At 38.7% G+C, this 20,866-nt stretch overlaps 1 protein-coding gene across 2 annotated transcripts; it reads right to left on the bottom strand.

Moving 5' to 3' along the window:
- Nucleotides 1-3,975: 3,975 nt before the first annotated feature.
- Nucleotides 3,976-20,859, bottom strand: LOC101269199 (ATPase PAAT-like). Of its 2 annotated transcripts, XM_004265745.4 has the most exons (6): nt 20,555-20,859; nt 19,578-19,781; nt 18,683-18,755; nt 15,636-15,842; nt 10,114-10,568; nt 3,976-5,331 (listed from the first exon to the last, which is right to left on the bottom strand). In XM_004265745.4, the coding sequence occupies exons 1-6, from the start codon at nt 20,716-20,718 to the stop codon at nt 5,097-5,099; spliced, it is 1,338 nt and encodes a 445-aa protein (XP_004265793.2). In that variant the 5' UTR covers nt 20,719-20,859; the 3' UTR covers nt 3,976-5,096. The 2 variants fall into 2 exon arrangements, with proteins under 2 accessions (XP_004265793.2, XP_033276728.1); XM_033420837.2 differs by lacking the exons at nt 3,976-5,331; nt 10,114-10,568 and having other exon boundaries at nt 15,708-16,428.
- Between the last annotated feature and the right edge of the window lie 7 nt (nt 20,860-20,866).

The raw sequence follows: 20,866 nt of genomic DNA, 5'->3' as shown, positions 1-20,866 counted from the left end.
TTATTTCTTTTTCTTCTCTGATTGCCACGACTAGGACTTCCAAAACTATGTTGAATAATAGGGGTGAGAGTGGACATCCTTGTCTTTTTCCTGATCTTAGAGGAAATGGTTTCAGTTTTTCACCATTGAGAATGATGTTTGCTGTGGGTTTGTTGTATATGGCCTTTATTATGTTGAGGTAGGTTCCCTCTATGCCCACTTTCTGGAGAGTTTTTATCATAAATTAATGTTGAATTTTGTCAAAAGCTTTTTCTGCATCTATTGAGATGGTCATATGATTTTTCTTCTTCAATTTGTTAATATAGTATATCACATTGATTGATTTGTGTATATTGAAGAATCCTTGCATCCCTGGGATAAATCCTACTTGATCATGGTGAATGATCCTTTTAATGTGTTGTTGGATTCTGTTTGCTAGTATTTTGTTCAGGATTTTTGCATCTATACTCATCAGTGATATTGGTCTGTAATTTTCTTCTTTTGTAGTATCTTTGTCTGGTTTTTGTATCAGGGTGTTGGTGGCCTCGTAGAATGAGTTTGGGAGTGTTCCTTCCTCTGCAATTTTTTGGAAGAGTTTGAGAAGGATGGGTGTTAGCTCTTCTAAATGTTTGATAGAATTCACCTGTGAAGCCATCTGGTCCTGGACTTTTGTTTGTTGGAAGAATTTTTTTTTTTTTTTTTTTTGCGGTACGTGGGCCTCTCACTGCTGTGGCCTCTCCCGTTGCAGAGCACAGGCTCCGGACGCGCAGCCTCAGCGGCCATGGCTCACGGGCCCAGCCGCTCCACGGCATGCGGGATCCTCCTGGACCGGGGCACGAACCCGTATCCCCTGCATTGGCAGGCGGACTCTCAACCACCGTGCCACCAGGGAAGCCCCTGTTAGAAGATTTTTAATGACAGTTTCAATTTCATTACTTGTGATTGGTCTGCTCATATTTTCTATTTCTTCCTGGTTCAGTCTTGGAAGGTTATACCTTTTTAAGAATTTGTCCATTTCTTCCAGGTTGTCCATTTTATTGGCATAGAGTTGCTTGTAGTAGTCTCTTAGGATGCTTTGTATTTCTGCAATGCCTGTTGTAACTTCTCCTTTTCCATTTCTAATTTTATTGATTTGAGTCTTCTCCCTCTTTTTCTTGATGAGTCTGGCTAATGGTTTATCAATTTTGTTTATCTTCTCAAAGAACCAGCTTTTAGTTTTATTGATCTTTTCTACTGTTTTGTTTGTTTCTATTTCATTTATTTCTGCTCTGAGCTTTATGATTTCTTTCCTTCTGCTAACTTTGGGTTTTGTTTTTTCTTCTTTCTCTAGTTCTTTTAGGTGTAAGGTTAGATTGTTTATTTGAGAGTTTTCTTGATTTTTGAGGTAGGCTTGTATAGGTATAAACTTCCCTCTTAGAACTGCTTTTGCTGCATCCCATAGGTTTTGGATCATCGTGTTTTCATTGTCGTTTGTCTCTAGGTATTTCTGATATCCCCTTTGATTTCTTCAGTGATCTCTTGGTTATTTAGTAATGTATTCTTTAGCCTCCATGTGTTTCTGTTTTTTACGGTTTTTTCCCTGTAATTCATTTCTAGTCTTATAGTGTTGTGGTCAGAAAAGATGCTTGATACGATTTCAATTTTCTTAAATTTACAGTGGCTTGATTTGTGACCCAAGATGTGATCTATCCTGGAGAATGTTCCGTGCGCAGTTGAGAAGAAAGTGTAATCTGCTGTTTTTGGATGGAATGTCCTATAAATATCAATTAAATCTATCTGGTCTATTGTGTCATTTAAAGCTTCTGTTTCCTTATTTATTTTCATTTTGAATTATCTGTCCATTGGTGTAAGTGAGGTGTTAAAGTCCCCCACTATTATTGTGTTACTGTCGATTTCCTCTTTTATAGCTGTTAGCAGTTGCCTTATGTATTGAGGTGCTCCTATGTTGGGTGCATATATATTTATAATTGTTATATCTTCTTCTTGGATTGATCCCTTGATCATTATGTAGTGTCCTTCCTTGTCTCTTTTTATTTTAAAGTCTATTTTATCTGATATGAGTATTGCTACTCCAGCTTTCTTTTGATTTCCATTTCCATGGAATATCTTTTTCCATCCCCTCACTTTCAGTCTGTATGTGTCCCTAGGTCTGAAGTGGGTCTCTTGTAGACAGCATATAGATGGGTCTTGTTTTTGTATCCATTCAGCAAGCCTGTGTCTTTTGGTTGGAGCATTTAATCCATTCACGTTTAAGGTAATTATCGATATGTGTGTTCCTAAGACCATTTTCTTAATTGTTTTGGGTTTGTTTTTGTAGGTCCTTTTTTTCTCTTGTGTTTCCCACTTATAGAAGTTCCTTTAGCATTTGTTGTAGAGCTGGTTTGGTGGTGCTGAATTCTCTTAGCTTTTGCTTGTATGTAAAGCTTTTGATTTCTCCATCGAATCTGAATGAGATCCTTGCCAGTTAGAGTAATCTTGGCTGCAATTTCTTCCCTTTCATCACTTTAAACATGTCATGCCACTCCCTTTCGGCTTGTAGAGCTTCTGCTGAGAAATCAGCTGTTAACCTTATGGGAGTTCCCTTGTATGTTTTGTTGTTTTTCCCTTGCTGCTTTCAATAATTTTTCTTTGGCTTTAATTTTTGCCAATTTGATTACTATGTGTCTCAGTGCATTTTCCTTGGGTTTATCCTGTATGGGACTCTCTGCTCTTCCTGGACTTGGGTGGCTATTTCCTTTCCCATGTTAGGGAAGTTTTTGACTATAATCTCTTCAAATATTTTCTCGGGTCCTTTCTCTCTCTCCTCCTTCTGGGACCTCTATAATGTGCATGTTGTTGCATTTAATGTTGTCCCAGAGGTCTCTTAGGCTGCCTTCATTTCTTTTCATTCTTTTTCCTTTCTTCTGTTCCACAGCAGTGAATTCCACCATTCTGTCTTCCAGGTCACTTATCCGTTCTTCTGCCTCAGTTATTCTGCTATTTATTCCTTCTAGTGTAGTTTTCATTTCAGTTATTGTATTGTTCATCTGTTTGTTTGTTCTTTAATTCTTCTAGGTCTTTGTTAAACACTTCTTGCATCTTTTCGATCTTTGCCTCCATTCTTTTTCTGAGGTCCTGGATCATCTTCACTATCATTATTCTGAATTCTTTTTCTGGATGGTTGCCTATCTCCACTTCATTTAGTTGTTTTTCTGCGGTTTTATCTTGTTCCTTCATCTGGTACATAGCCCTCTGCCTTTTCATCTTGTCTTTCTGTGAAAGTGGTTTTCGTTCCACAGGCTGCAGGATTGTAGTTCTTCTTGCTTCTGCTGTCTGCCCTCTGGTGGATGAGGCTATCTAAGAGGCTTGTGCAAGTTTCCTGATGGGAGGGACTGGTGGTGGGTAGAGCTGACTGTTTAAGCTAATGGATTTTAACTGGACCACCATACTGCACATTAATAATGGCAAGCAGGTGAGGAAAAGTATTCAAATTCTAATATAGGTATCATTTTTTAAATTAATTCATGTGGACTCAGAAATTTAGGCTTAGGGGAATTTTGCTATCTTGCAAATCCAAAGTCTTAGCTTACATTAGTCTGAACTGAAGACTTTGTCTCTTTAGAGAGATTTTGGCTTCTGGAAAATTTAAATTTAAATTTAAATTTAAAATTTAAATTTAAATTTAAAATTTAAATTTAAATTTAAATTTAAACTGGAAAATTTAATTGAAGAATATTTTGTATCATCTCTTTTCAATATTGTACCTTTATACATCTTTTTGACATGACCATATTTCTGTTTCAGATGTAATCAGGATGAGACTTGTAAGATGACTCATGTATCTGGAAGGAGGCATTTTGTAAATCAACAGACTACAACCACCAGAAGCTGTAAAACTTAACTAAAGGGTTCAGCTTGCAGTGAGACAGATTTCTCCTGAACAACAAAGGAAATACTATCTTACAGCTATGTATGTTGTGAATGTCCCATAAATTAGAAAAGACTAGAAAAATATGTAAATTTTCAAGTGGCTATAGTGACAGTATGTTCTATATACTGTGTCACCTTTGTAGTATGATACAAATTAACAAAGAGTATACAAATTAGCCCTCATTTTAAAGAACTGACCAAAATATCAACTGTAAAACACCCTTTTTCATAAAAATACAGCATTTTAAGCAAAGATTAGTTGAAAATTAAAAATTTGTATTTACTTAGACAAGTAGTTTCCAGAGTGGATACATTTATTTTTTAAATGCAAATACATCACCCTTCAACACATATACAATAGTTATAATTTCCAAAAATTAAGTCTGCCTGAGAGAATTGCAATCTCCTTGATTCATATGCCTAACCCTTCAAAGCAGAACCTCAGAATTTCGCACTTTAAACATATAGAACAAGGTTCTGGAAAGAGGAACCTGTATCATCTCAGAAAGGGAAATAGTTCCTTATATTTTCTGGGTTGACTGAGATAAAACAAGATGACTTCTCTCATTTTACATCAAACATTAAATCTAAAATAATATTCCTAACAGGGAATAGGCTAGTTGTGATTTTTACTTCCCTATGTACTGCTACACTGTACTGAAACAAATAATATTAACCTCAGTGTAAACTCATTTTACACATGCCAAACACTGCACCTTGTTCATTAACTGAGATAAACAATACAAAATGTAAACTAGTGATTTGAATTAAAGGTCTTAAGTATCCAATTTTCCAAAAACAATTGATTAGAAAAAGAAAAATTATCAAATACTCTAAGCATTATTTTTCAGATGCCTAAGACTATAAAGTCTTTGTATAAATAAAAAATGTACTTCTATGAAACACATACAATACGAACTAATGAACTGCTCTAGAAATCCTTAAAAAACAGTTAATCCAGAAGTATACATAAATTTCACTGAGAGTGAAAAATATTGCAAACAAAAATAACTTATGATCCTATCATGTTAACTCAGTGTACAGTACTGGATTCACGAGTGCAGTAAAAATGAACAGTGAGGTCACGTTAATTAAGTGGTAATATTTCAAAGGACATTAAATACCTGCTTTTCATAAACTTTTTTTGGGGGTTCGGCTTTGTAATAAATATGTAATAAATATCTGTAGTATTTTGAACATGTTCAGTGCTATCTTTCTCCATTTGAAAGTCTTTCTCCAGAGTCATAATGTCTTAGAGGCATGCCAGAGGGTGGGGAGTTGGGACTTTGCAGCAAGTCCACTAACAAAGCAATCTTATTATCTATGTGCTCCTGGAGTTTATATATTCGCTGATCAATGTAGTCCATAAGTTTCTTTTCCATCAGTTCCATATTTTTAGAAAGAATCTTTTCCAAGTAGGAACAAATGGATTGCTCTTCCATTCTAAAAATAAATTAAAAAAATAATAATAGAACAATTTTCCCTAATATTATAACAAAAACAACCAAACTATAGTACAATAAGCAGCCAACACACATTGCTAAAATTTGTCTCCACAACTATACTCTGTCCCCTTACAACATATTTCCAGGTTCTAAAATACATATGCAACAGGCAACCACAAACCTGAATGCCCAAAGGATTCTTACTTCTTAAATTCTTTAAACATTTAAGCATAAATTGAAATGAGAATATAAATATGAAGATGATAGAATTTCTACCCTCAAAGAACAGGTCTTTAGATAGAAAGGGTCTTTCTGGTTTTGAGCCTCAAATCAAAAGCGATCTTACTGACTTTTTTTAAGGTCTCCATGTTTGTCTTCCAAGTGCTTCCCCAAGCAACCCTACAATTTAAACAGTTTTCTCTTTTTTCATCCAAACAATCTTACTAAAGCAGTGGAAGGACAAGGACAGTGAACTTCAGAGTGTGGTCCACAAAACCCTGGGGTCTCCACGACTTTTTCCAGGGGTTCCATGAGGTCAAAAGTATTTTTATAATAATAATATTATTTGAACATGAATCGTACAATGAATTATCCAGAGGCTATACCATGTATAATGTCATTACTGTGATAACTAATAGCATGTATGGTTGTATATTCTGTTTCCTAGAATTCCTTAAGGTAGTAGGTTTACAGTACAGATAAATGTTTTTTTCAGAGGTAACTCAATTTGTTCTCAGTATTTCTACTGTGGTCTTACTAGCTATGTATGTTTATACATGCTATAATGCAACATATGAGAATACAATCCAAAGCTAATAAAGTTTTACATAAATTTAAAACAATACCGAACTTCCCTGGTGGCGCAGTGTTTAAGAATCTGCCTGCCAATGTAGGGGACAGAGGTTCGATCCCTGGTCTGGGAAGAGCACACATGACATGGAGCAACTAAGCCTGTGAGCCACAACTACTGAAGCCTGCGTGATCTAGGGCCCACGTGCCACAACTATCGAGCCCACGTGCTGCAACTACTGCAGCCCGCGCACCTAGAGCCCATGCTCTGCAACAAAAGGTCACCACAGTGAGAAGCTCGTGCACCGCAATGAAGAGGAGCCCCCACTCACCGCAACTAGAGAAAGCTGGCGCACAGCAACAGAGACCCAATGCAGCCAAATAAATAAATAAAACTATACAATTCTCACTAAACTTTTTAAAAAGAAAATATGGTATTTTTTCATAAAAATGTTTATGTTACTAGGTAATGAGCTTATTGTTATTTCTAAACTAATAAATATTTTTATATAGCCTACATAAATAAAAGTTCTTTGGAGTGCTCAATTATTTTTAAGAGGGTAAAGACCAAAAAGTTTGAGAACCACTACTCTAGAATATACGAGGAGCTTTTTATTTTTCTCTTCATTTTCAAATAATTATAGATTCACAGGGGTTGTAAAGATACTATAATTCCCCAATGGTCCCAATCGTTACATCTTACCTAACTATGGTATAATATTAAAACCAGGAATTTGATGTTAGTACAGTGTGTGTGTATGACATTTTATCACATGTACACTCATTCATGTAAACATCACGTTCTTGACAGAATCAAGTTCTGTCTCGATTGTTAAAAACCACAATCAAGAGACAGAACTATTCCTTAACTACAAAGATCTCCCTCCTGCTACCCTTTTATTGTCACATCCACTCTCCTAATCTCCTCTATCCTTAACACTTGGTAATCACTAATACAGTCTTCATCTCTATTATTTTGAGAATGTTACACAAACAGAATCATATAGTATGTGACCTCTTGAGATTCTCTTTTGTCTATCAGCATAATGCCTTTGATAGACAACCAAGGTGTTGCATGTATCAACAGGTCCTTCCTTTTTATTGCTGATAGCACCCCATGATATGGATATACCAGGGTTAATTTAACCACTCATCTATTTTAAGACATACTGGTAGTTTTTGGCTTTTACAAATAAAGCTTCTATGAACAACTGTGTACTGGTTTTTATGTGAAAAGTTTTCATTTCTCTGGGATAAATGCTCAGGAGTATGACTGCTGAGTCACATGGTAACTATATGTTTAGCCATTAGAAACTGCCAAACTTATTTAGAGTGGCTGTACCACTGTAAATCGCCACGAGCAACGTACAAGAGCTCCAGTTTCTCCACAGCCTCATTGGTATTTGGTTTTGTTACCATTTCTAAACTTTTTATTTTAGCCATTCTGTGTAGTGGTTTCTTGTGGTTTTCATGTGTGTTTCCTTAATAGCCATGAGGTCAACAGCACTTCTATTCATGGGCTTATTTGCTTTTTGTACCTTCTCTCTGGTATAATATCTCTTTATGTCTTTTGCCCATGTTCTAATTGGATTTTTTTAATGTTGAGTTTTGAGAGTTCTTTCTATATTTTCGATATAAGTCATTTGTTGGATATGTATTTGCAAATATTTCCCCTCACTCTGTAATTTGTATTTTATTCCTCTTAACAGAGAAGAGCAAAAGTTTTACATTTTCATGGCATCTAATATATCAAATTTTTGATTACCCTGCTTTTGGTGTCATATCTAAGAAGTCTTATCTTGTCTTAGGTCTCCAAAGATTGTTTCCTATGTATTATTAGAAAAATTTTATAGCTTTATGTTTTACATTTAAGTCTATGATCCATTTTGAGCTAATTTTTATATAAGGTATGAGGTTTGGGTCATGGTTCACTTTTTGCCCTTCGGATATCCAATTGCTCCATCACCATGTGTTAAAAAGACTATTCTTCCTTTATTGAATTGCTGTTGCACTTTTGTCAAAAATCAGTTGAGCATATTTTTGTGGGTCTATTTCTGAGCCCTCCATTATGTTCCATTGACCTACGTGTCTGTCCCTCTGCCATCACTACATCATCTTGAATACTCTAACTACTTAAGACTCGACACTGGGAAGAGTGAGTCCTCCCACTTCATTCTTCTTTTTCAAAGTTGTTTTAGCTATTCTACCTCTTTTGTTTTTCATATAATTTTGAAAATGATCCTGCTTATGTCTGCCAAATATTGTGGTGGGATTTCAATATGCATAATATTAAGCCTGCATATCAATAGGGAGAATTGACAACTTTACTATGTTAGAAATTGAATTGGTAATTTAACAGTTTCCAGGAAAGAAATAACCAGGCCCAGCTGCTTTCCTTAGAGGCTTCTACCAAACACCTTAAGAAGAGATAACACCAATTTTACACAATCTCTTCTAAGATGTAGAACTCATCTTATGAGGCCAGTATCACCCTCGTGAAAACCGGACAAAGACAGTACAAGAAAAATACAGACCAATATCTCTAATGAATTAGATGCAAGAATACTCAACAAAATATTAGCAGATCAGATCCAGCATCGTGTAAAAAAGAATTACAGCCCACAACCAAGTGGGATTTATTCTAGGTATACAAGGCAGGTTCAGTTTTTGAAATTAATGTAATTCACCATATGAACAGACTACAGAAGAAAATTCATGATCATATGAATGGCCATAGGAAGAGTATTTGACAAAATCCTATACCCATCTATGATGAAAGAAACTCGCAGGTAACTAGGAACCAAGGAACACTAAGCCTCACAGTCCCTGAGCAATCTGACTTCTTTCCACCTTTTACAGTCTTTGTATGTTTGCTGGATTATGTCCAGGGATTTTTATTGGTAAAAAGGGGGATCTGAGAGAAATGGGGACATTCCATCTCAGCTGGACACAGGAGCAGTTTTTAAATCTGTTTAGGTTTTTTGTTCTTTCCTTTGGGTTTTATTGTTCGTTTGCTTTGTTTTGCTATATCACAAGTTAACATTGATTAGACTATCAACAACTAAAGACTGGAACGTCCCTGGTGGTCCAGTGGTTAAGACTCCGCGCTTCCAGTGCAGGGGCACGGGTTCAATCCCTGGTCGGGAGACTAAGAACTAAGATCCCACATGCCATGCAGCATGGCCAAAACAAAAAAACAAAAAAAAAACAATTAAAGACTATTGTTATCTTTCCTTATCCTTCCCAAATAAGAACCACTTGTTCAATAACGTCAACTCCTCAAATTGAATGCTACTGGAGACATTAAGAAAGTTTCAACCAATGTAACTCCCTCATTTTACATGGGAAAAATGTCTAAACCAAAAGATTTAAACACTAAGGTAAAATAGTTAAGCTAGAACTATGATTAGCGTCCTGAATTCCAATCTAGCGCAAAATTTGGACACATTACATCTATATAAAGGATGGGGAACATACTAAACACTTAGCCACCCCTCAATCAAAGCAGGACTGGAAAAAATTGGAATTATGAGATCAGGGGATAAGGGCCTGTACACTAGAAATAATTCAGAGCTGAAAAACGTTTGGATGACTCCGAAATTAGCCTAGGTCACACACAATCTACAGAGGACATCTGTTACAATGGCTCACTTCATATAATCAGGCAAAAAATGTACATATCATGGTCACCACAGCTCCTCTCCATTCATGCAGACAACTCTCTACTCTGACCCTATCTGCTGCTTGTACCCCTTCCATCAGATGCCTGAGAAGTGCTCGGCACCTCCAGTTTGACCCGCTTCTTTTAAAGCAATCCATCCTACTCCGCTGAGTGTTTCCTTCCTATAGTGTGTTAATGGTGAAATGTGAAAGCTCCTACAATCCTCTCTGGAAACATTTTCAGGCAGTAGTTATTGAAACAACCTGCTTTCCTCCACCTGCCTCCCCCCTCCCGCCCCCAATCGAAACCACACTTGTCTTAGACACTCACGTAACACCAACAATGCCTTCACCGGGCTTGGTGATGCTTTCCTGCCACTTGGTGTTGGGTCCCACACGGAGATGGTTCACTTGACTACACAGATTCTGCAGAACAGGCAGCAACTCAGAGTTAGGCATATGTGAGCTGTCGCTTGCTTTCTTTGGTAACAAAGAAGATACTGCATTCTTAAGATCATTCTCAGGAAGAGAATGGTTTTGTGGCACAATTTTACACTCTTGGAGGCTTGTCATATTTCCTCCACCAGCTGGCTGCGTACTTTTATCAATGTAAGCTTTTAAGTCTTCAGCCACGTTTCCAGATGTCAATCCAGTCCTGGAAGGGAAAGGTGTGGGGGATGACTTGTCGAAGGCCCCTGAAGCAGATGATGCTTGCAGTCCGATCATGTGCTTGTATCCAGTGCTTCCCAAAACTGACTGAAGCTGCTGTCCGATGGGAATACAATTCTGAGCAAGGTAAATAAGAAAATGTTATTATTAACATGAATGATAATGACAGGTAACCTCTGGAGTAACTCAGAGTCAGGCAACCTGCCTACTTTCATTTGATCCCCAGAACTTTCACATGGAGTAGGCTATAGCTACTATCCCAATATCAAGTTAGGAAACCAAGACTAAAGTTAGCTTGGCCAAGGTAACACAACTAGTCAGTGGCAGAAGCAGGACTGGAACCCAGGCCACCGAACTCCAGAGTCAGGACTTCTAATCATTTCACTATTTTTGCTAAGGAAAATATTCAAATAAATACAAACATACTTAGTAAAATTGCACGGGCTTATTTTAATGTTTCCTTAATTTACGGTAATGAAATCTAGTACTCTCAATTCAGTAACAGTAATTGATAACTTTCACAGAATTAAAAATCATCTGCCTTGGACAGGAATAAAGATGCAGACGTAGAGAATAAGCTTGAGGACACAGGGAGGGGGAAGGGTAAGCTGGGACGAAGTGAGAGTGGCACGACATATATACACTACCAAATGTAAAACAGATAGCTAGTGGGAAGCAGCCGCATAGCACAGGGAGATCAGCTCGGTGCTTTGTGACCACCTAGACGGGTGGGATAGGGAGGGTGGGAGGGAGACGAAACAGGGAGGAGATATGGGATATATGTATATGTATAGCTGATTCACACTGTTATAAAGCAGAAACTAACACACCATTGTAAAGCAATTATACTCCAATAAAGATGTTAAAAGAAAAAAAAAATCATCTGCCCACCGTCACATATGGTGATTCAACCTAAGAATATGCAATTTATTTTCATTGGAGTATAGACCAGATAGTTACATATTTAAAGTATGATGTTATATGAGTACTTCTGTGACATTTTCGATGACTAAAACGACCTACCTTTTGGCTAAGTCTGCCTTAATAATTTGTAGGGTAATGATTATGTTTTGTGGCCTCAACTCAACCGGCTATGCTATATTATTTCCTGAGAAAATTCTGGCTAACCTTTGAGAGCAGGTTACACTGTCTCCTACACAGGGCCATGCTCTTGCTATGCTCTTCAATTTTTCCACAAGAGAAAAGCAAAACTACCTCTAGCCTATCTAACTGTTAAGTTATACACCTCCATCCTAAATTCTAAACATAGAACTCTACTAGGGATTCTTATAGGGGATATCATCTCATACTTAATGTTGCTCAGTATCTAGTTAGAGAGACTGAGAAAAATATTATACAAGATTAGCTGAAAACACTCAGTCCATATATTTTCTGAATATTCTAAAAAATGATTCTTGGATAAAGGCAGCTCCAAACTCATTCATTCAACAAATATTTACCAGAAATCTACTCTGTGTTAGGTACTGTTTCAGGGACTGGAAATAAGACAGTGAACAAGACAAATACAAATTTGCACACATACCCTCAGATTTCTGAAAAAAATAAGTATCTCTGAACATCTTGTAGGATTTCTGAAAGGTCTGTCTTTAACTTTTTAAATTATCACAAAATCCAAAAAGTATCACCTTGAAAAAGCTAGGAAAAACGATGTTTTTATCTTTTCAGATGAAAAAGGTAAACAGTGAAAATCTTGAATAACTGAATATATTTTTGTTGAGAAAATGGGACACAGCTTTCCCTCAGATAACATTAAATGACAACTATGCCAGGCACTTTGACTCAGAATTCCTACTCAATTATTCTAAATTGCTAAAGCAAAAACAAATGAAAGTCAGCACATGTGAACTTCAAATACAAGGAAAGAAGAAATCACTTTAAGAAACTTTCCAGGAAACAAGGAACCACAAGGCAAAGGTGAAGCAGGGAGTCTAGAAAGCTGCTCCCCAGGTCCTTTCTTTCCTCATCAGGACAGGCCCTGCCCCAATTAACATATGAAGGTTCCAAACAGTGTGGGTTTACACCCCTTCCATAGAAGGAGAGGTTCTGGTCATGAAACATCCCTACTTTATACTCAACAGATAGTTACAGAGCTTATATGACTTTCCAGGAAGACATTCCATGGATTCCTTGTTTGTGGATAAAAGCAATCCTAGAGAACCAGGTATATCCTGTGAGAATCATTCATAAATATAGCCTCCCCACAAGAAAGAAGACTTTTATTAGCATGTTTAAAAGACGATTTAACAGGATCACCTTCTTTCTTCCCCAGGGGGTTTCCCAAATGTCCCCATAGATAATGATTTAGCACGTGTGTTGGGGGGTTACAACACACGTGCTGTTGGTTGGAGGACTTGTGTTTCTATATGATAGAAAATGCGACAAGGACACACACCAAGCTTGGGAATAGGATGAGAGTTGGGAGAGCACTCTTACAATATACCTTATGTACTTGTGAATGGATGGAAATTCATAGCAAAGAAAATGTATTATTTTGGGAATTAAACAAAAAACCCTAAAAACATGGGCAAAAAACCCCACAAACTACTACTCACGTCATTTCTTTTCCAAAGTCAAGGTTTTAAAACATAAAAATCAGTCCATGAACTGATTTTACTTAATTCATTAACCCTCTCTAATGTTTCCAAAATTTTCCACACACAAAAACTTTCTTTGTTTTTAAATGTTTAATCTCTATGTCCACTGGATCCTTCCCCTCAAACATCTGTTCTTAAAATATGCTCTGCATAAGACTCATCTGGCATTGCCTGTATAAGTAGGTGAGTCCTGGATCACAACCAGTGTTTCACTGGTGAGGGCCAGGATTCTGCACTTTATAAACATTCCAAGGGATTCTGATACCGGCAGGTTCCTTATCTCTATCATTCTTGAAACAACCCACATTCTAAGTACCCATTTACCATCTAATCCCTCAAAATCTGGTTTCCATCTCATCACTATTCAAACTGACCCCCTGAAGATCTCCAAGGAGTATTTAGTTGATAATCCAAAGGGCATATATATTATGTAAAATTTACTCGGAGCCATAAACTAGACAGACAGGTCGTCTTTGCACAAAGCTTATATCTTAATGAGATACACAGAACAACACATAAACAAAAACGGGCAAGAAAGCGCTGATGAAAATACATGATACAGATGTGGAGGAAAAGGCTAATATTTTAATCAGGGTGGTGAGGGAAGGTGTCATTCAAGATGGAACGTTTAAGATGAGGTTGAAATAACAAGAAAAATGCGGACTTGCTAAGGCCAGGAAGAGAGGATTCTGGCCAAAGAGAATGGTTAAGAGGGCAAAGGTCCTGAGGTGGGAGCACGTCTGGATGTTTGTGGAATACCCACATCAGAATGTCTAGAGCAAGGCATCTAAGGAGATGCAGCAGGAGATGAGGCTGAGGAGGTAACGAGGGCCCAGATCTCAGGTGAGAGCGTAAGGAACCTGGATTAGTTCTGAGTGTCAAGGGAAGCAGTCAGGGGGCTTGACACAGGGGACGTGGAGTCCGATGAGGCCATGCTGGCTGCACTGTGGAGAGGGAGCGTGGTGCAGGAGGACCAGCTAGGAGCCTCCTGAGGTATGGAGGTGAGATGTTAGTGCCAGAGCAAGGAGAGTACGGACGCTGTTCATTTCACAGCTCTCCTTTCCATGCTTTCCAAGATCATCAGCAACTCTCCTGCTCTCCTGTTCTGCCTGTCGATCCAACGATCCTCGTCCTAAATTAATATCAGCAAACCTCACAAAAGTTATGCAAGCTTTTAAACTCATATTATTGGTTTTAACTTTCATCCTATGATCTTACCAGTATTATCGTTTAGATTGTAAACACAAAGAAATTTATCCTCAAAAAGAGGAAGCGATGCCAAATAACAGAACTAAGAGCTTTGAATTCAGGTCTCCTGACATCAGATCTCTTGCGACTCTTAAGCACTGCCGTGACCTGCTCTTCTGGTTCCCTTTTCCTCTCCCCGTATTCTTAGCAAACGCACCTACTCTCCCAGGGTCTTCCTTCCTGGCTCCGGTCTCTCCCCTCACCCGCTTCCCCATCATCTACTAGGCATGCTCCTCCCAAATCTCCCTCCACTCCACCAGCCCCACCTGTGTTTCCAAAGTCTCACATCATCACCCCAGGGCATGTGTTATTCACATCTAAAACTCAACACTCCCAAATTACACTCCTTTTTCCCCCAAGTCGCTTCCCCCCTTGGGTTCCATGTATATTATGGTAACACCATTTTCAAAACTTTAGTTTCACGTTTGATTCTGTTTTTCTCCCACAGAACCCATCTTAAGTTAGTTGTCAAGTCCCAATGGCCCCACTGCTGTAGCCTCTCACAATCCAGCATCAGGTTACTCCTTCCAAGTTTAGACTCTCATTAACTCTCCTCTGGATGATGGAAATAACAGAGCTGCTTTCCCTCTTGTAGCCTCACTTTCTGTTGACGCATCTTTCCTACTGACTCATCTTACACATAATAGCGGATTAAATTTATTAAAACAGAGCTAAAAAACACCCACAAACTCTATAACATCATTCAAAATCCTCTAAGATCCAGCCCCAGTCTACCTGAAACTTCCTGTCACTTCTTCACTCCAGAGAAATGAACTTGTATTCATTTCCTAGCTACATCCTATTCCTCTAGCACTGAAGATTTAATCCATACTGTTCTCTATCTCTCAAGTTGCATCCCTCCAAATTTACTTGCTTAACCCCACCCTTCCTCTTTAAAGGCCTAGATAAAACGCTACTTCCTTTCATAAGCCTTTCCTAGCATTCCTCATCATTCCCCACTTAGATGCCCTGACTCCCCTAACAAGACTACAGAGATCCTTAACGACAGGTTATCGACTAATTCATCTTTGAATCTTCTAAAGTAACCAAAACTGTGGTATTCACTAAGAAGGGGCTAAATAAATACTTGCTGAATGAATAAATGAGTGAATTCATGGAAAATTGTGAAGTCTGTAGTAGAAATATTTTTTTGCAAGAGAGTAGGTCTACATAATGTTATTTTTAGAAAAGTTAGTAAAGCTAACAGTTAAATCAATAACAAAAGCTGAAATAAAAAGATTTATGTTTCTACATGTCCTTATAAGAAGACATCATTTAAAGAATTTTAACAGTATCTGGAAAGAAATCCATTTCTACTTACCTGTTTCTGGAAAATAACCATATTCATCAGTTGCTGAGCTCCAGATGACAACTTTGACCCCATGGACTCCATGATAGTTTGGACCCTCTCCAGGTCTATCCTTGATCCTAGAGCAGGACAGCCTGCTGAAGAATTTGCTGGAAGTGGCCTCACGTGTACCACAACTTTACTGATGAACACACACTGCTTTTCACCAAAGGAGAGCAGCTATTATAATACAAAAGTTCAGGAAAATTAAGAATGATAATAAAAACAATCATTATCTAAGGTCACTTCTTGTTAATACTGCAGTAAGACTGAAGCATTCAAGAATCTAAAAATTAACTCCAAGTACATTTTAAAGGTTTCTCTAGAACAGTCATAGACCAAAAAAAGACTCAAGTAAACAATATAAATGCAAAAAGTCCTTTTTAAATAAAAGATTATGTATAAATAATGTTTTACTTACTTAGTTTAGGGAATTAAAGATAAACTATACCAATCTGAGATCGTAACATACTGAAACTTGCTATAGTATTATTTAATACAAAATAAGACTGTCCAGTGTCACATGCAAAGTGTTTGTGAAATACTAAATATAAATAAGTCAGGATTTTAGAATTTAGAACTGTAGGGAATATCAATACAACCTAAGAGAGCTCAATAGTTTACACATAAAAAGAGGAGTTTAGGGTGGTTTTTTTAACTTGCAAAAGACACCCAATTAGCGAAGTTGAGCTCTGAGCTTGTTTCTTCTGGCTTCTATCCCAGTAGCTTTTCCAATGTTTTATGCTTCTTCATGTTGTCCATGCTTCTAGACCAAAAGACATTTCATGTGTGGTGTAGGACAACAAAGCAGCAAAGTGGAAAGTAAACAGCATTTAGAATCAGAGAGACCTGTGTTCAGTGATGGCTCTGCCTGCGTGACCACGGGCAAATACCAAACTTGAGTCAGGAGTAAAATGAGTTCACATGGTTGTTATGAGGATTATGTGTTAAAATTTCCAGTACATATCATTGAGTAAGTGCTCAAACATATGCATCAGTAACTATTACTTTTAACTTACGTATACTATTGGCCCAGAAGAAGCTTTCATACAAACCCAAGGATTTCCCTAAATGAAACACTCTTTCACTCCCTGGTACTTCCACAGCACAGTTTCAAATACCATTCACCTTCAGAGACACAACAAACCCATATATCACACAAAGACACAGGCGAACACAGACCCATGATGTAAAAACTCAGTGTGGCACCAAAGATGTGACTGTCATCAACAAGTAAGTAAATACCTCATGAAATGTAAACACCCACATTCCAACCTCCATATTATCCCTGTTCTGCTTTTTAACCCCCAAGCCTGTCTCACTAGCAAATGTAGTACCTATTTTGCACACTGAGTCAACCTATTATGTGTTGCCCACTATAATATCTGTGATGTGAGGCCTTCATTCCAATTTATTTCGTAACTACCAATTCCTGAATGCCAAGTACAGCATCTGGCATCAACAGGCACTCCAGTATTTGTTGGATGAATGCATTGCCTTATTTAAATGACTTTAGAAGCTATTAGTATATACTCCTAAAACAACATCTTGGGATAATCAGTTGTGCGCTCTTCTGTAAGTAATAATCAGCACAGAATTTGAGAAATTAAAAATAATCAATCCAAGAATTTTCTTCAGTTCCCTAATATTACCCATAAGGTAGGTCAAAAAAGGTGAAGGAACTTGCCCAAGGTTATTGTGTTAGTCAGCAAGAGCGCTCATTTAACAGTTAGGGCTTATGCAGAAAAGAGTGGATATATGTATATGTATAACTGATTCACTTTGCTGTACACCTGAAACTAACACAACATTGTAAATGAACTCTACCCCAATAAAAATTAAAAAAAAATAGGGCTTTCGATTTCCAGCTCAGTACCATTTCCTTAGATCTGATGACCTTAGTAAAGTTCACCTTAATAATATTTTTCAGGCTGAAGACACCAATCCAAACTCCTTTAACTTTATGGTACCCATGTCTGAATCCTCCCTGATCGTGTTCTATCCTTCTAGATTTGGGGACCAAAACCGCTTGTGGTTTTCTTGGCACCTAAGTTTTATATAAAGATAAAAAATGTTTTTAACTCAGTTTTTTAAGGCTCAAAAGTACTATACTGCTGTACTAACAACAGTACATGACATGACTAGGAAATGGAGCAGGACCCTATGGTCCTTGCCCTCCTTGTCCTCAGCCTGCCTTTGGTCTGTGGAAAAACTTTAGCCAAAGAATAAGTTTAATCAGACAAGTGAGAAACTGCAGAAACAAAGGAAAACAGTCAAAGGAGACCAAATAATAATAGTTTAGTCATTAAGCATAGTCAAGGACCTTTAGCTCCTCCTCAAGGGCTATAGATCATATTCTGAGCCACATCCTGTGAGCTGTCTTATAGATACTGGAACCCTCACTAGGTGGAGGAAGTTAACTACATGATGACCAGGCTGTAGCCACGACAGAAGTTGCCACAATTCCGAGAACTGGCCTCAAGGAAAAGGGAATAAACCAACCCTGGAACTGAAGAACAATCAAGATGATGCTGGTCAGGCCACCACATGACCAATTTCAAGATGACTGTCAGAGGTGGCTGCGCTGTTTCTGCATGCAGCCCCCTCCCTCTGTCTATAAAAGCTCTTGCCCCATGATGGTCAGTGGGAGGAGTCGGCCTTCAGACAGGAGTCCAGCACCCCCAACGCCCCACCCCTGCTGTTGCCGGCATCCAAAACAAAGCAAACTTTCCTGTCCACCAACCGTGCCTCTTTATTGGTTTTTGAGTGGCGAGCAGCTGGACACCACTTTTGGTTACAACCGTAGCTAATAAATGGTCAAATTTTAACAGAAGAATGTTGACAATTTTTTAGAAAAATTCTTTTTACATGTTTACTGAGTATTTCTGAACTAAAACCAGGGACCAAGTTGGACTAACTACATTACCAAACCTACAGAAAATAAGTATATATAATAGGAAGACAACTGTAGTTTTTAAATTAGCTTAGGAATGACTAAATGACATTTAGGAATGACTTACCTTTATTTTACAAGCATGTGTGGAAGACTCCAATTTTAGATATTTTTTGTACAAAATAATCTTTTCATGTTCACTAAAAATAAAAAGGAATTAACTTATTAAAAATTTCACACACTATCACTTTTCATAGTTACATTTTAAAATAAAGGTTTCCAGGACAATATTTAAATCCTGAGATTCAGTTTTCCTGGTGAGGCATAAACAGCTGGGACTTCCTACTGAAGTGCACTAACTACAAAGAAAACATCTGCCACTTACTAGCTGTATAAGAAAATGAAATTAGATATCAAATGTATACTTACGTAGCACAGAGCACACTGTAAAGCTCAATAACGTACCCATTATGTCCAACATGCACGGTATATAAAACACTTCATATTTTGATTCATATTAAGGAGAGATTAGGTCAGAATCTTTGTAAGAAATCAGAAAAAAAAATCAAGAAGTATAAAAATGGGTTAAATAAGTAGACTGGTATGGCACAGTGTTGGGCTCACGCACTATGTGTAAAGAGTTTCCTACAGGAAAATGTTCAAAGTTCCAGACTGATAGACAACTTAATTTTTGGAAAACAGATCGCTGTGAGTTAAAGAAAACAGACAAGAAACACTTACCAGAACTTCATCTGATCAGTCTTCCACTAACTAGCTATGATCTTTTACCAACTACTCTCTCTTCCACTAGCTCTCAATTTCCACGTTTATAGAAACAACTAGGCTGATCTAGACTGTCTTTAAGATCCCTAAAGGTCTAAACTTTTATGTCTGCTGGTATGTTTTTACCTTCTCTCCCCTAGTATTTGGCACCAATGTCAGAGAATCAATAAATTTCACAAAAGCTCAAGAAAATAAAACACTACTTCAGAAGAACACTTCCACACGCATACGTCACAAACCTGTTATCCAGAACATTACCAACATTCTTGCCCCTACTGGTTCCACAGTACTCCTCTCCTGAGTATACTTCCATATTTCTTGCTGAACTTAAAATGCCAATAGAAACGATTTCTTCACCTCCAGGAGGGTCACATCGCAGGTAAAGGAAGCAGGGGTTTTCATCTTGGCTGTTCACGTTCCTTTTCAAAATCACCAGATCCTGGCTGAAAAGAAAAGGAGGAATATTATACAGTTCTCTGAACACTGTCATTAACCCACTTAATGGGCCACAGGGGTTGACATGTTATCCTACTCATTTACATTTGCATTTGGAGTCCAAGCGCCTTGCAAAGCACTGATGAAATGCTCAATACAGAATTCCCAAGGAAATGATGCTTTAGACATGAGGGCTCTCCACTCTCTTTTCGCTTGACTTCTGTAATACATTCTAAGCGACTTCCTATAATTGCCTGTCCACTTAATGAAATATATGTACTGGGCAGCTAGTGTAAAAAAACAGTTCAGAAGTGGGGGTGGGGCGGGGTGCAGAATGGAATAAAGGACCAAAGTGTTCCATTTTCAAAACTAAGCTGAGGAAGATTTTCGACATCTGGATTTTTTTTTAATGCCTATTTTGGACGACAGGAGGTTTTTGTTTCGGGATAGAAAGGCGGTTCTGATCCCCACAGGGGGCCTCAGGAGCCGACGTGACGGACACAAGGGGGAAGGGGGTGAAACGCCGAGTCTTCAGGTCACCTGCCCCCCGTCCCCTGCGCCCGACGTTCATGCCGGAGTCGCCACCTCTTTCCCGCGGGCCCGCCCCCACCCTCCCGCCACCCGGGACCTGCCTCCTCGCCCTCGCCGCCCGGACAGACCCGTCACCGGCTCGGCTCCGGGTCCAGACCCTCTCCCCTCACGGCCCCCGCCTCCCATCTCGGCTCCCCCAAGGGCGTGGCTGGCACCGAGCACAACCCCAGTCCCCGCCGGCCCGGCGCACCCGGTGGCAGGCGACGCCAGCAGCTCCTCCCAGTCGGCGTCCCGGGCGCCGAGATCAGACCGGGTGAGATGGAGACTCTGGGCCAGGGCTCCACACGCGGCATCCCAGGAAGAGGCCAGCGGTGGGCGGCGGGTCAGTGGCGGGTGTACAGTCTCGGTCTCCATCTGGCCACCTACACGCCAGGCCAGCTCCGGAACCTCCCTTACAGCTCTTTAATTTCCGCCAGACTGAGGGACTGTAAAGGAACAGAACGACTTCCGCCTCGTCCGGCTGCAAACCCCAGAGCCGCAGCTTCTCGCGGGGGTGGCGAGA

The sequence above is a fragment of the Orcinus orca genome, chromosome 14 (genome assembly GCF_937001465.1).
Source record: "Orcinus orca chromosome 14, mOrcOrc1.1, whole genome shotgun sequence".
NCBI classification, from domain to species: Eukaryota; Metazoa; Chordata; class Mammalia; order Artiodactyla; family Delphinidae; genus Orcinus; species Orcinus orca.
The sequence above is the reverse complement of the archived record's forward strand: the minus strand, read 5'-3'. Positions and strand labels throughout refer to the sequence as shown.